At 31.0% G+C, this 16373-nt stretch overlaps 1 protein-coding gene across 1 annotated transcript in view; it reads left to right on the top strand.

The window, feature by feature from the left end:
* Positions 1-5049, top strand: part of LOC118190396 (chymotrypsin-like protease CTRL-1) — a 70089-nt gene extending 65040 nt beyond the window's left edge. Inside the window, exon 9 of the mRNA XM_085815724.1 lies at positions 4848-5049. Within this exon, the coding sequence (XP_085671850.1) occupies positions 4848-5015 (168 nt within the window). The 3' untranslated portion in view covers positions 5016-5049. The remainder of the gene's footprint in view (positions 1-4847) is intronic.
* The last annotated feature ends 11324 nt before the right edge of the window (positions 5050-16373 follow it).

The raw sequence follows: 16373 nt of genomic DNA, 5'->3' as shown, positions 1-16373 counted from the left end.
GATGTTGCGAACTAGTGCAAGACAATCTGCTGTTGCGAGAGAGCTGAATGTGCATTGTAGTGTCATCAATAGGATATGGAATCGTTATCAGAGAGATCAAAATCCCTGTAGAAGGCGTGGGCCTAGATACCAGAGGATTACTACAATCGCAGATGACCGCTTCCTGTTGCTACGTGCAAGCCTTCGTAGATAACTGACAGCAGACAACTGGCGTTGCCTCTCTCTGCTGCTGCAGGACGGCCATATCCCGCCAAACTGTGTCACGTCGACTTTATGAAGGTGGATTGTACAACATACAACCACTGTGGTTTGTGTACCTTCATTTCCCATTGCATGAATAGCATTGTTGAATTTGGGTCCCTGAACACAGTTGGACGCCAGAACAATGGGGGCCATTTACTATTCACGGAAGAGTCTTCATTTAACATTCAGAACAATTCCCGAGCGGTAATGATATGGAGAGAGCCAGGGACACAGCATCGGGCGCCATACATCGTCGAAAGAGACCATTACAGAAGAGGAGGTTTACTTGTATAAGCTGGGATAGCAACAAACGGCCGCACCGACCTCTATATGATTCCTTGTGGTTCCATCACAAACGTCCGATATCGCGACGAAATTCTATACCTTCTTGTGGGTCCTTTTATCGCTGCAATGGGCACGACGCGATATTTATGAACGATAACTCCCGCATGCCGCGGACTGTTAGATCACTGGAACTGAATCCCATGCAGGGTCATGTTGGGGGTACAGATAGCGGATCGCAGAGTGCCCCGAGGAAACCCTCCACGAGCTCCGACATGCATTACTTCAAGAATGGGTACTAGTGCCACAACAAGCGATCAACGACACTATTGCTCGTTTGCCTAACCGCTACCAAGTATGCATTTCAGATAGAGGGCATCATACTCGTTACTAGCGTGATGTTTCCATGGCACGCTCTTCCGACCCATTCGGTCTTTCGCGATGTGATGGTCGTAATATACGTGTTTTTTTGTATGCCTTTGCTTTATTGTTACTATGTGATCTACTAGTGCTACACTAACCTCTTGGATCAATTTCACGCACATCCATTAATAGTTTTTTTTTTTTTTTTTATTATTATTATTTTATTCCGTGTTTTGCCTTTTTTGCTTATTTTTTTAGTAGAAGTGTGATATCTGCATAAGTTAGATGATTTAAATCAAAGAAAAAATTAAAAACACGTACATAATTAAAAATGAGTTTAATTACAAGCTTTTGTTTAGTTCATATATGGTGTTTTACAGTGGGTGGAATTTATCATCTATCTTTAACCTATTTCCTGATAAGCTATCGAGTTCAAATTTTGTGAGCAGACTGTTTTTCGATGACAATACAATGCGGAAAAGTGAATTTTTTTCAAAGTTCAATTTAGACTTTTTTTTATTTAATGTTTTAATAATTGTTTGCACATGTTTTCGTTTAACCAGCAAACTGAGCATATAAAAATTTCACTGTTTGCACCATTGAATGCAGAAGAAAAAGAAATCTCTTCAATTAAACTTCTATGAATATTGTAACTTAATTTCTGAATTTTACAGAATTGTTGGAATTTTTAATTATTTGACGTTTATGATTTTAAAATTTCAACACTTAAAAATGTATCGTATATAAAGCTTTAAAATTTTCAGAAATTATAAAATAAACTTTTCGCTGTTTTAAAATAAGAATGATAAAAAATATAAACTGAGCTATTGTCTATGTTTTTTTTTTTTTTTTTTTAATGTGTTGCAGTCTGAAGCAGACGGATGAAAAGACGTTTTAAGTTTGCCATCTTTCTGCATTTAATGACAAGCTGACGATATTTGTGTTTTTTTTTCCCTTTTTCGTTTTAAGTAAAATATTTGTTTTAACATTACATTTTATTTCTGAAACTGAATATTCAAAGCGCTTTCTTCGATCTCTGAATGACGTTCAGTTATTTTTCTTTATTTCATAATTTGCTTATAATTTATTGCTTGTGTTTTAACAAAGACTGAAAATTTCGTGCCTTATAAAGTGTAATTGAGACTGAAAAAACAGGAAATAAAATACAATTAAAAAAAATCTGATGTGTACACGACATGACTTCCTTGTACGGAATATTAAATTATACGCATTTTTTTCTTGAATTTCATTTAAATTGATAGGATTAAATTAAATTACTTCGTCGACAGCGCATAAACGACAATAGAATATACGCACTCTTTAAAATTCACTATATTTGTTTACTATAACGACACTCTGAATGCACAAATTTTATATCATTTGAAGAATTATCGTTGCCACATGTTCTATTCAAATACTATAATAAAGCTAAAACGATGTATGAAAGAAATTAAGCAAACAAAACACAAAAGCAACAGTTTTTCGCAGACGATTTAGTATTTCTCATTCAATTAATTCAGTTCTCACTTCGCGACAAGGCAAAAATACATAAAAACTCAAAATATCTATATTAAAAATTACGAAGTAAATCTCAAACGCTTATTTCCTCGAAAAAAATCCAGAAAGGATTAAGCATGATTTAATTCGCAATAATAAATGAAGGCGTTATTTTTGTGCTACGAAGCTTACTCTCTCTAGATTGGCAACAAATCTAAAATTCTGCTGTTTCAAATGTAAACAAATATGTCCGCCATGTTATTTAAAACTTAGCCGCACTTAAACAGCTTTTAAATTGTTGATAATTGTACAAATGTTGCTTTCAGAATTACGAAAGGCATAAAATCTTTAACCGGAAGCTAAAAACAACATAATTCAATCATTTTTAAAGCAAAATATGTACAATTTACAAGCATATAAGAATAAAGAAACTGAGATCACTGAGCCGGGTAACAGAGTGGATATATATATAAATATATTTATATACGTTTGGTGCGGCCGATTGCAACCAAAATACGAGGTGAACATCTACATGTTATAGCAGTCCTATATACAAAATTTCAACGTTCTGAGGCTACTCGTTTTTGAGTTATGCGAGATACGTACATACGTTCGTACAGACGCCACGAAAAATTCTCTTCAGAATTAATTTTAAAGCAGTTTTATAATTTTTTTGGAGGAAAAGAGTCTTTTATTCTGTCCTTACGTACAGATATCACGCAAAAACATCGTTAAATTGCATTCGATAGCGGTCAAAATGGATATTTTCGTTGAAATATGTTGCCTGAAACTTTTCGCGATTACAATACTTCCTTTTTACTTCGTACAAGGAAGTAAAAAGGATTTTTTTACAATAAGCTTTTATTTAAAATGGATATGATAGTTTATACATTAAGGGATAATAAAACAATAATAAAATTAAATAAAAAAACAGTGAGTTTGGTCATGCTAAATTTATAAAGATAATGGCTTATTTAACAGTGCAATTAAACTCGTAAATTTTGTTTTTTAGGCGCCCCACACTTTTATTATTCACGATGCAAAATTTTAGATGAGTTCTGTAGGTAGAATTATTTACTCTATTACTCCAAATAAACTATATGATAAAAAATTAAATGATAAACTATTTTTCTCCTTTTAGTGCTTTAATAATCATAGCTATTTTAAATAAAAGTTTATCATATAAAAACCCTTCTTGCAATTGTATTTTATTTTCTGCACAAGTCCAGATTCAAATGAGTGTTCCTCATTAGTGGTGCCATAGCTATATCTATCCATCATGATGTTGCATGCAAGAGTTGTGTTCATCTAAAAAACATTACGCCATTCATGTATCCTTATATATCATTCATAGCATCAATGAAACCAGGATTATATTCTTCGCGTAAAAATTGTAAATTAATTCTTTCCGCATGCCTCCGTGGTGTCATTTCCGTAATTTTCCCTAATTTCCACACGCCTTCGTGGTGTAAATAAAAGCATACTAGATGCATCTTCCAGAGATCCAGGGTTCGAGTCCTGGAGAAGGCATTGTTGATTTTTCACATCTTCTGCTTCAAAAAATCCTAATGACTCTACAAATGGCTCCTGAACTTAAAGGTGGTGGACGATAATTCATCACCACCAGGATTTGGCAGTTGGGTCCCTCATCTCGCTCTTTAAAAGGTGGAGTATATAAGGTATTTTCTGCCCCCTTTTCGCATTCCTTCGTAGTATAAGTGGAAGCACACTCGTTGCGTATTCGAGAGGACCAGGGCACTGCACATTTTTCACCTATTCTGCATCAAAAAAACCTAATGGCTACAAGTGGCGCTCGAACAAAATGGGGGTGTACGATAATTTGTCACCACCAAGATTTGGAGTTGCAGCCCTCTAATTCCCAGTCGCTCTTTAAAAGGGGGGGGGAATATAAGATTTCTTTCTCCCTCCTTTCCGCATGCCTTCGTTGTATAATTGGAAGTATACTCGAAGCGTATTCGAAAGGTCTAAGATTCGAGTCCCGGCGAGGGCAATGCTCATTCTTCTCCCTCCTGCTTCAAAAAATCCTAATGACCCTACAATATCAATATAATTAATATATGCACACAGTATTTTTTGAAGTTCTTTTGTATATAAAAAATTATGTCCTTAAAATCGCCGCTGAAATACTTATTTTTTCTTGCCTAAAATATTAGGATATTGTATGTCCCAATTAAATATATTTTTGAGTACAGTTTTTTTGTATATTTAATGATAGTACAAAATAATTTCCCCTCTTTTTATAAATTTTTGTCATTTTGCAAAATTTGGGTTTTTTTTTAGCGAAACCCTGTGCTAGTCAGATAAAAAGAAACTGAAGACTGCAGCTAGATGATTTTACTTTCGGTTTCAAACAGGGAGAAGAAGAAACCTAGAACCTAATATACTTTTTACACATTTCTAATTGCTAGACGGACTATAATTATCTAAAACTCTTTTTACAGGGTGATAGTGGCGGCCCACTAGTCTACTTCAAAGACGAGAAGTGGCACTTGGCTGGAATTGTATCAACTGGTGGATCAATCTGCGCAGACAAGAAACAACCTGGCATATACACTCTGGTCTCTTTCTATATCGAATGGATACAGAGTGTTTTAGATACTTATTCCTAGAAGTTTGTAATAAAAAATAAAGTTAAAAAAAGGGTTTAGTGAGCTTTGTTTTTAAAAAGTCTACTGTTTTCATATTACATATGATAGCTTACTGGATTGGACAGAAATATAGCTACACATTTTATCGCATCATGTGACGAAATTGTTATGGCTAACGGAAGAGAGATAGTGCTATTGGAAAATTAGGTCTTCAAACTAAAGAATGATAGGCAACGATAGAAATCAGCTGGGTCAGTACAAGGTTGACTCGAGCAAGGAATTTGCCTGAGGTAAACAAAAAGGAGAAGTGACAAAGTGTATCTGAAAAGGAAGAAATTAATTTAAAAGGAAAATAAATTAATTAGGGAAAAAAGCAACATTAGACAACAATAAATACATTGAATGTAATTCTATTCGAAGGCATACGAACATAGGTCCCTTTTCTTCAGAGGGGGGGGGAAACAAGGTTTGGAGGCGGTGATACTACATAAATAAATTTAAAAAAATTCTACCATCTAATTAATGATATTACAAAAGTAAAAACATCAAAATATTAGTAAATAAAAATTTGGTAGCTACTACTGAAGGCAGATATGTCTTTAACTTTATGAATGTAAATTTTTTAAATGTACTCTTTAAATTGAATAAATAAATAAAACCATATATCATATATGGGGGATATAAAGTATGAACGGAAACTACTAACTTTAATTTAGTAATAGCCATTTTAATTCGTCTATGTCCCTTTCATTGGATCTAAAGTACATGATCTGAAAATTAATCCGCATTGAGCCATTATGTAAGAGTTAAAACATTATGTAAAAATATTTGATAATCGGAAAATTATTATAATAAGTTAAAGAAATATCTAAATTTATAAAATTTTTGGTGACCTCCAACTGCAGAGGGGTCACGAACCACAGTTTAAGAAACTATAGTATAAATAGTTCTTTCAAAGAAGAAATAGACTTCAAGAAAAGTCTACGGGAATGCAAGTCAGTGATTATAACAACTTAGAGAGAGAAAAGATACTACGTTTGTACGAAGTGGTTAAAATCTCCGTCGCCTACATATGAATGAATATTATGAATGCTACTGATTACTACATATGAATGCCTGCATATAAATGCTACATATGAACGCAGTATGAAGCTATTGCTGCGGCTATTCAACAACTGTGGATTTGTAGCCACACACTGCCAGTAAAGGCAGCCATATTGTCAAATTCCAAACTTGCTCTTCAAACCCTTCTGAATAATCAGATCAGTTCCCAAAGAATCTTAGACTGTAGGTCTTTGCTTAAGGCACTGGCACACATAATTTCTTTCCAGCGGATTCCAGCCCACTGTGGAATTACGAGCAGCGAAAAAGCTGATACATAGCCTGAGAAAGGAACATTGATAATGCAACGCATTAATGGACCGCTTTCTTTTCATACGACTAAATTTTTTGTTAGACTGACTCTTAAGAAAATTCTTAAGCAGGATATGATTCAACGTGCTATGGATAAGGGATGGAGGATTCTGGGGAAAAAGAGTACTTTCATTCCCAGTTTTTCAAGAAAGGCAGTGGTAGCTCTATTCAGACGTCTGACTGAATAGGACCGTTTACGAAGCCAGCTTTACAAAACTGGAGTGGTGGATTCCCCAAACTGAGTTTTGTGCGCCTCCTATCAGCCTATTATTTTTGAACATTTAAATAATTGTACTGCCATTTCTCGGTATGAGGACATTTTTAGAAAATACTGGAGAGCCCGTGAACTTAAGTGCTAATTTTTGGACTTTGTAAAATAAAACATATGAATGCATCAGTGTCAGAGAAATTTAGTCTATCACAGTAGTATATTAAGCTAAATTCCATTTCCTTTTAAGCTGAATTTTTCAAACAACTAAAAATTATTAAATCAGCCCGTGTAACAGCTTAGTAAAATTTGTTGACGAATCCTTAGATGACACTGCAAAAAACAATAATTAGGAAAATATCTGATAATTCGACGCAGTTGTAGCAATGTGAAAAGAGGCAATACATTTTATTATTGGCAATACATTTATTTAAATGGTTATCAATAAGAAAATTCCCCAAAACGGTTTTTGAAAATATCATGATATTACAGTTATTCTCAAATGAATTCTGGAAACCAGACTATTTTAAGTTTTGTGCTCGTAAATTTACTTGAAATGCAGGAAAAGAAACATTAAAGGATTAAAAATGACGGTTCTCATGTAAACTTTCTGAAATTAAACGTTCAGTTTTGGAGAAATTTCACTTTCTAATTTCCTTCTGATTTTGTGAAGTCACTGCATTGGGCATATGGGAGATATGATATGCAATCGAAAGTGAAAATTAACAAACATTTTACTGTTTGGCAATGAATCAATTTTCACTGGAAATGAAATAGTTTGAAAATGACAGAAAAGCAGAAAAACGTACTTATATGCAATATTTTGACTATAATGTTTGAATGTGTTTATTCCAAATAAAAACTGAAATTAGTAATAAAACACAGAATTCGGTCAAATTTCATTGAAAATGCAAAAAAATTCTGCTTACTGGTCAAATATTACCTAAATTCTCTAACTAAAGCGAAACATGAATTTCTTTAGACATTTGCATGATAAGGAATAAAAATTAAGAGCAAGATTAGCGGCTTTTAGACCAATACGAGGTAACTGTATGCTTAATTGGTTATTTCAAAGGTACTAAAGAAAAAAGAAAATCTGAAAGCTTTTCCGATTTTATATTAAGCCGAGGGCGTTTTTTTCATTTGCGTATACATACACGTTTCGAGAGCATTTGGGCTAACGCCCCTTTGAGCTAAAAATATTTAAAAGCAGCATATCTTTAGAATTTCAGATAGACAATCTCGTGCGTTGGAGATAAAGATATTTTATTCCGTACAATGTGTAGCCAATGCTCGCTTTGAGACAGTTGGGTTTATAATTAAAAAATTCGTTAAAGTTAAAATAATAATAATAAAAAGAAAAATATGAAATAGATAATAAAACAAATTCGAAATTCAGGATTCGGGCTTCCAAGTGCACATATTCGGGTGGAGTACTACGTTATTCAAAATTTGATTGCTCTAGGTACCGTTGTTTTTTCACAAAGGGAGAAACATACTTACATATTCTCCAATAATTAAAATTTTTAAAATATAATAAATGGCGATTATATTTGGTGGCAACAATCTGAAGAGTGATACAGCTGTTTATAGTGATTCGATGCAAACGCCGTTTCGACTCTAATAGCCCTTCTATGCCAACGCCCCTTTGTGCTACTAATGTTTGAGTCAGAATAGAAATATTTTTTCAAAAAAAAAAAAAAAAAAAGCTCTCTTATCTTTTTTCAGGACTGTAAATAAATAAAAAATATGCTAAAATTATTTAAGCACGAGAATAAATCTTATGAAAAAAGTTTAATTAACACAAAATATTTTCTTAAAGTCTTTGAAATGGAAACTATGTTCGTAATGAATATAAAAAATAAAAGTTGATATAAAGTGCATGACACTTTTGTTACCGATCTGCGAATTCATAAAAATCAGTGAAAAAAAGCAATTTATCATGTTTCTTGCTTAGGATATATTCTGTTGTTCTAATCTTATTGCTTTTCAGTTGGATTATTTCTGAGGTTGTAATATTTCTGAATCTGAAGCTTCAGAACACAACTTGTGATTAAATGTAGAATACAGTCGCCCAAACGGAAGATTTTAATGTAAGTAAATTTAGTATAAACAAAAATAAGATTAAAAATACTTTATTATTTTTCATGCCCAGTTCTTGAAACTGGTTAAGATTCTTATCTCTGACTTCTCTCATTCAAAATATAAGTAGAAAAAAATTCATTCTTTACATTTTGCTATAAATCTGATATTTTCTTATTCTATTTTATATTTCGCTATTTCTGTTTGGCTTGGGAAGAGGTTTTCCCATGGATATTGTATGCTTCTCCTATACGTCTGCGACTATTCTAATTTACTTTAGGAACTAGTGTGAATAAAATCCCTTGTTATACAGGAATTATCTTGAATGTTTGCTTAATCTGAAATGAAAAATACAGCAAGTTTACCTGAGAATGTCTTCCAAGAATGCATTTTTTTGCATGCTTTTCCGTATTCATCAATTAAGTTCATTGTGTTCCTATCTTTTCGCTGTTCGAAAACTTGCATTTGAATATTTTTAACTGATATTAAAGTACATGTGTATTTAGACCAATGCGTGGGGAAATGAGAATTACTGGCATCGAGTAGTTCCAAGCATTCATACTTTATCTCTTCTTCATAAGAATACAGACGGTTAAAAGAGAAATGTATTTAGTACTTTATGAAATGTAGTTTATTTACTTATTATTCGTTATGATCATGATAGATAAAATGTTATACATGTGCGAAGAATTATATGGCTCCAGTGTTTAATTAAAATAATGCTTTTTTGAAGGTTTGGTCTTATTTGGATTAAATCATATTAAAACGTCTTAATTTTTACACGAAGTTTCTGTCAAAATTACGTGTTATGTATGATATTTATGCATCATTTTATTTGCTATCTATGAGAAATTAAATGTCAAAAAGGCAGAAAGAGTTCAATGTTAAGTAATGCCAGTTTGAAATGCGTATCACAGAATGAATGAGTGATTTTCTGATACACATAATTTTATTTACTATGTATGATAAATTAAATATCATTCTTTTAAAAGCTGTAAGAGCTCAGTCAATTTGAAATATATATCTTTTAACCTAAATTAGAATGAATATGTTAAAAAGTTTTGAGATTCATACAGAATAATACTGTTGGAAACTGCTGAAAAATACTACTGCATTTACACTAACATCTATAAAAGATGCTTCAGTGCGATGTTCTATGCATCCAGTACAGTATCTTAAGTCATTTCCTCTGCACATTAATTTCTGCAAATTCTTTCGAAAGCGCGACTTAGGATATATATTAGATTTATATATAGCATTATTCTAACATAGGTATTTGGACACGAATTCGGACTATAACATAGGTATTTTGATACCTCTAATGTACAGGTCTTTTTCTGAAATAACATACCAGTTTTTTTTCCATATTTGGATTTTATGGCTCAGATTAAGTCCAGATATTAAATTTTGGAATTTTTGGTTAGAAATTTATGGAGGAATTTAAAAATTATCTTGGCGATTTTTTTTTCCCAGTTTGAGCTAAGAATAATTCACTTGGCGAATTTCTCAATTTATAGCAACTTATTCTACTTTCCTTTTTCTTCATTGTTCACGAGTAGGAAATAAAGTCATCGTCCATACTTTCAAATAATTTTAACTAAATGTGTAAGTTACATTTTCGTTATTATCGTTTGTAATAAATACGCCAAATTTCAAAAAGCGCCTAAATGTAAATTCACGTATATCTCGGGAAATTTTGAATAAACTCTAGTTTTTTGCAGGTATGTTTAGAAATACACCTATTTTAAGATGATAGCAAAACTTTTATAGGTTATAATTCAAAATTGTTTTCGAAAAAAGTTATAAAAATTATTTAATAATACAAATTTAAAAAATAAAACAAATAATAGGCGAATTTTATTTGGAATGAATCTAAATTTCGAAATATGAAAGGAAGAGTCAAATAAGTTTAATAAGAAAAGAAATATTAATAAATATATATCAAATTCAATTAACACTGAGGAGCTAAAACTTTGAGAGCCAATTTTTTAAAAATTACTCGAGTCCGATTTTGAGTCAAAACACCTATATTAAAACAATGATATATATAAATTTAACACATATCTTAAGTTGCGCCTTCGAGACATGAAAACGCAATTTCAATTTCGTCAATCGGCCTAGTTAGAACGAAAGATATAGAACTGTCCCCCCACTTTTTTTTTGCGCAGTGTGCCTGCAAAGGGGATTAACACTGCTATTTATACAGCATGAAATGTGAATACATGTTACACTAATTAATAACAAAAATTGTGGAATTCCATTAGTTTTGTTATCAAAGGAACACTTTTTTTTTGTGCTATTAAGGAAGGAAACTCTAGTATATCTTGAAAAGGATTATAATCAACAATTTATACAAAGTCCCTATAGAAGCAGATAATTAAAATAATGAATTCTGTAGACAATTCATATTGTGAGAAAACGTAATAGAAAAGGAATTTGAATAATACTTAAAATGTAGTGTTTGATGAAATGAAAGCATTTAAAACTCGACATGTAGAGGCAAAGCAATGTATGTTCAACAGAAATAAATAATGATGCTTTTCTATATTTTCAGTTATGAGGTGAATATTTTTACATAAATTCGTAGATAAAACTTCAGATTTAACATATGTATTAATTTAAATTTTTACTTCGTTTCAAACTGCTGAAAGAAAGGGGACTCACGAGAAATGTATTTTCTAAATTTAATAAGATTTATATATATAGAAATAATTAAAATCAAGAAATAAAAAGTTATTCATAATAATGCTTATATTATTAAATCAATTACATTGTATGCTGAAAGATCTGGACATGTCTGAAGTTTCTATTTAACTTTATTATTTTATAAATTATTCTTATCTAATTAAGAGTTTGCTGAACTATGTAATTTTACATTAACCCTTTAACGCGCGGTGGTCGCGCTGAAACCACCAATTTTCGAATTTTTTTCTCCTCTTCCTTCCGAAATTTTTGAGTGAAAATTAATTGATTACTGATCTTTTACCTCTAAATAACACAAAATGACTACAGAATCATACATGTTTTAGGTCTTAGTACTTCAAATCGGATGTTTTTTAACCCTTTGACGCGCGCTATATTATTTTTAAAATTTTTTTAACTAAAAACACTAGAAATCGAATATTATGATCCTAGAGACAAATAATATATGAATTTAAAAAAATCTACTCCCGCCCATTAATTTGTGGGTGGTGGTTTCGCTGTGAAACCAGCGCGCGTCTAGGAAGGACTTTGAAACTTACTGAGTTAGTAGGAAAAAACAACTTATTTTTCCGTACGGCATTTCCAATGAATGACGAAATTTGCAAATTCAAAAAAAAAAAAAAAAAAAAAAAAAAAAAAAACTGCATCAAATATAAATTTTTTACTTTATTTTACAAAGTATATCATCAGAAAAAAAAATTATAATTTATGTAATTTTTCTGCAGCAGTGAAAACATAAGAACGTACATAATAAGGAAATTTCTTATCTTCCATCAGTGTTTTGAGAAGGTTTTTCCTTTTTATATTTACAGTTCCACAACAAAATACGTTTTTCGCTTCTAAAAACTTGAAAAGTTCATAGGATGTAAAATAATTGTCCATGTATACTCTATGATTTTTACCGTACAAGGGCTCACTTAGCATTTTTACCACTCTTTATCACTCTTTAACTCAGATTTTTTTCAAATTGCTTTCTATCACACATTTTCTAAACATTTGTTGGGAATTCTGGGTAAATAACTTGAATTCGGTAAAGGTTATATCCTCATTTGGATAAAAACTTAAATATTCTACAGTGAAAAATGCTTATTTCATATTTAGTTGTTAATACTAAGAAAATAGTTCTAAGATAGTTATTCTATACGTTGGAAGTACTGCAGGAAAAGTTAAATGATTTAGATGGTCTTTGGAGTTTTTCTCTCAGAAAAAGGTAATATTTAGCAAATTACAGTTCTCAAAAATGCATAGAAATTTCCTATAATGCAAACATATATGTACAAGTATAAGAAAACGTAACACTTATTTGGTTGTAATTTTTTATTGAAAATGAGTTATTCCTTATTATTAAATGTGTATTAGTAAGGAATATTTAACTACTATGATGAGTATTATACGAAGAAATTTCTGTATTTGTGATGAAGAAGATTAAAATATTCGAAATTATAGTCGAGATTTGGGTAAAATATCTCTTACTCTTTCTCTCTTTGGTTCCTTCTGTAAGTATAGGTATATTGGTAATGATATATGTTGTGTAAAATATTTCACAAGATTTCGTTCATAAGAAAATTAATTAAATAAATTAATGCAAACTGACATTTGCGAAAAGAATATTTTAGTCAAAGAAATTAAAAAATAGAGTATGTATGAAATTGTCTAGTGAATTAATTTGGAACTGGACTAAGTTAAAAAAATGTGTTAGAAATAAATGCCTATCAATAAAACAAACTTCCAAGAGATGAAATTGTAACATATGGGTAAAATCGATGGTCATTCATCTCTTATTCGATAGTGGAAATGTTTATCTTAGAAATTTCTTTTATACATGTAACGTCAAATTTCATCAATTACACATGAAAGCCGTTCATGAAGGCAGAAATATCCGTACTTGGTGTACGAAAAAGGTAATAAAGTGAAAATTTGCATAGTCGAAACATTTAAAGTGACGTAGAATGCATTCAATTAGTACAAATTACTGAATTAAAAGGTACTGAGCGTTCAAAATAATAAGAATTTTGTATGAGTACATGAAAGAATGAATATGCTTCTAAAATTATGGATGAAAGTTGAGATTTTATTCTAAAAATTCGGAATCTATCAAACTAGCTTAATGAGAATCAAGATTGAAAACTGAACACTGGTAACATTGAAGAGTTCAAAAACATATATTCAGATATAAAGGGTATTAAGAATTAAAAGGAAATACCAGAATACGTAGGAAATGTTAAAGTTTGAAAATGCAAATGAAGTTAATAATGAAATAAAATAGTCGGATAAGTAATGGTAAACGTACTACAGAATGATAAATTGTAGAATTGCTAAATTAAAATAGTAGTATAAAATATGGACTAAGTAGGGGCTATTCAACGAATGGGATATGAAGAACAGTTAAAGGTTGTAAAATAAAATGCTTAATTGAAATCTATCTCTATGTTTAAGAAATTTAAGCATGTTAACTTAGCTGAAATAGTAAAATCAAAAGCGTAATTACAATCAAAAATTATAAAACAGAGTTAAAATTTCGAGTATGTTGGAAACTAGAAAGAAAACCAGTGCCAGAAAAGTATAAAAATTACATCTAAAATTAACTAAAGTTCATGCGTATGGTAGGGAAATGTAATAAACAAGTTCAAAATTAGAGTACTGTAAAATTTACGAAGGTATAAAATGTAAACAAGTTAAAATTAAATAAAGCTCATATACATGGTAAGAAAATAGAGGAATTAAGATAAAATTAAGAGCCTGTTTGAAATTAGGAAGGTTAAAACGTATGAAAGTCGTTACAAATTAAATGAAAGTCATGTGAAAATATAACAAATTAGTTAAAATTCTTAGTATGTTGGAAACTAAAAATGATAAAAAATAGAAAAAGGAGTTAAAATTTACATCTAGAAATTAAATAAGTCAGGTATATGGTAGGAAAATGTAATAAGCAAGTTCAAAATTAGAGTACTTTAAAAATTACGAAGGTTTAAAATGTACGAAACAAGTTAAAAATTACATCTAAAATGAAATAAAACTAATATATGTGGTCAGAAAATATAGGAATTAAACTAAAATTAAAAGCATATTTGAAATTATGAAGGTTAAAATGCATGAAATAAGTTAAAATACAGAGTATGTTGAAGATTGTTAACTTTAAAAAGAACAAAAAAGTTACAAATTGCATCTATCATTGAATAAAATAACACATAAAAAACGCGTGTTTTAGTAATTACACTTGTAAAATATAACAGATAAGTTAAAAGTATTGATTAAAAGGAATTCTGGGTAGAATAAATTTAATACTAAAAATGAGTAATGTAATTAAGATTACGGAAAGTAAATATGGTATTATGAACAGAAGATTTAGGAAATAAGGTAAAATTCTGAGTATATAGGGAAGTCTTGCAAAAATTTACATCTAAAATTAAGGCCTTCTGAATTAATCATTAAATTCGAAAATAATCGTCGTTAAAGGTACCTAGAAAATAACCATCACATACATAGTAAAATAGCTGAAATACAAAGGCTAGAAACTGATTAACAAAGAACTTCCATAAAATCAATAAAAGATAATCTCTTATCAAAGTGTGACGTCATCTTATCAGTTAAATCAAGAATCCCGAAACATTCCTACTTATCTCCTGCGCCTCCGCTTGCACCGCCTCTGAATTTGCGCCGCGCACCGCCTCCTGTTGCTGAACCGGCCGTTTCCCTCTATTCTAAAGAGACTATCGAATCTCTCCGACAAATGAGTCAATAGAGGCCGAACTTTATAAAGTTTGTCAAATGTTTTGTCCTCTCTTTTTGGCATTAGGTTGTTATAGTTCAAATGCAAATTACTTAAAATCCATGAAAATTTCTTTACCGCCATTTGCTTTGCCACGTAAGATTCATTCAGTATTTCATTAGTTGGCCAGAAATCCCGATAGCTTGGGAGTTTTTTAATTTCCATTAGAATGTTTATCCCTAAAAAATTCAACTTATCCTGAAGAGTTATAGGTGAAAACGGCTTACCTTTTTGAGTTGCATTATCCATGAATTCAGGAGTAAAAAAAACCATAAATATATCCATGGGTTTTGCATCTTCCATAGAGGTAATTTCGTCAGTTGGGCCATAATCCTCAGAAAATTCGGGAATGGATTTCACTACATTCTGCATTTTATTCCATGTTACATCTGCAATTCTGGAAGGACCTGGTAAATTTATATCATAATTTTCTGACTGATCATCACTTTCATCTTCTATATTTCCATAAGCAGGAGGGAAGGGGGTACAGGAGTATTTCCTTCGCCTTCATTTTCATCCTCAGAGACCACTGATTCTGGATCTGAAGGTAGTTCTTCAAGTAACGCTAATACATCAGCTATTTCTAACCCTTTGCGAGGCATTTTGAATCTCAACAGTAGAAAATAAACTATTGACAAAATATTTTAAATTTAATTAAATTTTTGCGCGATTTCTATTTTTAATTATTCAAAAATATATTTGCAATTTTTTGGAACTACACAAAATAATTTAGAAAATCACAGTACTAGCATAGAGAGCAAGCATGTTGAAAGCAGAGAAAAATCTCTAGAAACGAAAAATATTTTATGGGGACAGGTGCATGTATTGTTTGGTAATACAATAACTCTGTGATTTCAAAACCCCTTATCTATATCCGGGTGAAAATAAACACTTCTATTTCAAAGCAGCAAACATTACTATAAAGAGCAGTGGTTTCAGGGCGCGACCACCGAGCCTCTAGGGGAATGTGAGGATTGTAACGCAATGCTCTAGTGGGGCAGTAGTCGCGCCCTGAAACCACAAAGGAAATACCATAAATATACACAGGTTGTTTATATATGCAGTTTAATTACTGCTGTATTTTTATTGTTTATGATAAAAATAATGATGTGCGATAAAAAAAATTTTAAATTTTAAATTATTAATATAAATAAAAGGAAGTTATTTTGTCTCACTGAAAATGAATTTTAAAAGGCATCCGATT

The sequence above is a fragment of the Stegodyphus dumicola genome, chromosome 4, assembly GCF_044657685.1.
Source record: "Stegodyphus dumicola isolate Sdum_Otavi_A_Nest chromosome 4, ASM4465768v1".
Lineage (NCBI taxonomy): Eukaryota > Metazoa > Arthropoda > Arachnida > Araneae > Eresidae > Stegodyphus > Stegodyphus dumicola.
This window is presented reverse-complemented; position numbering and strand designations above follow the sequence as displayed.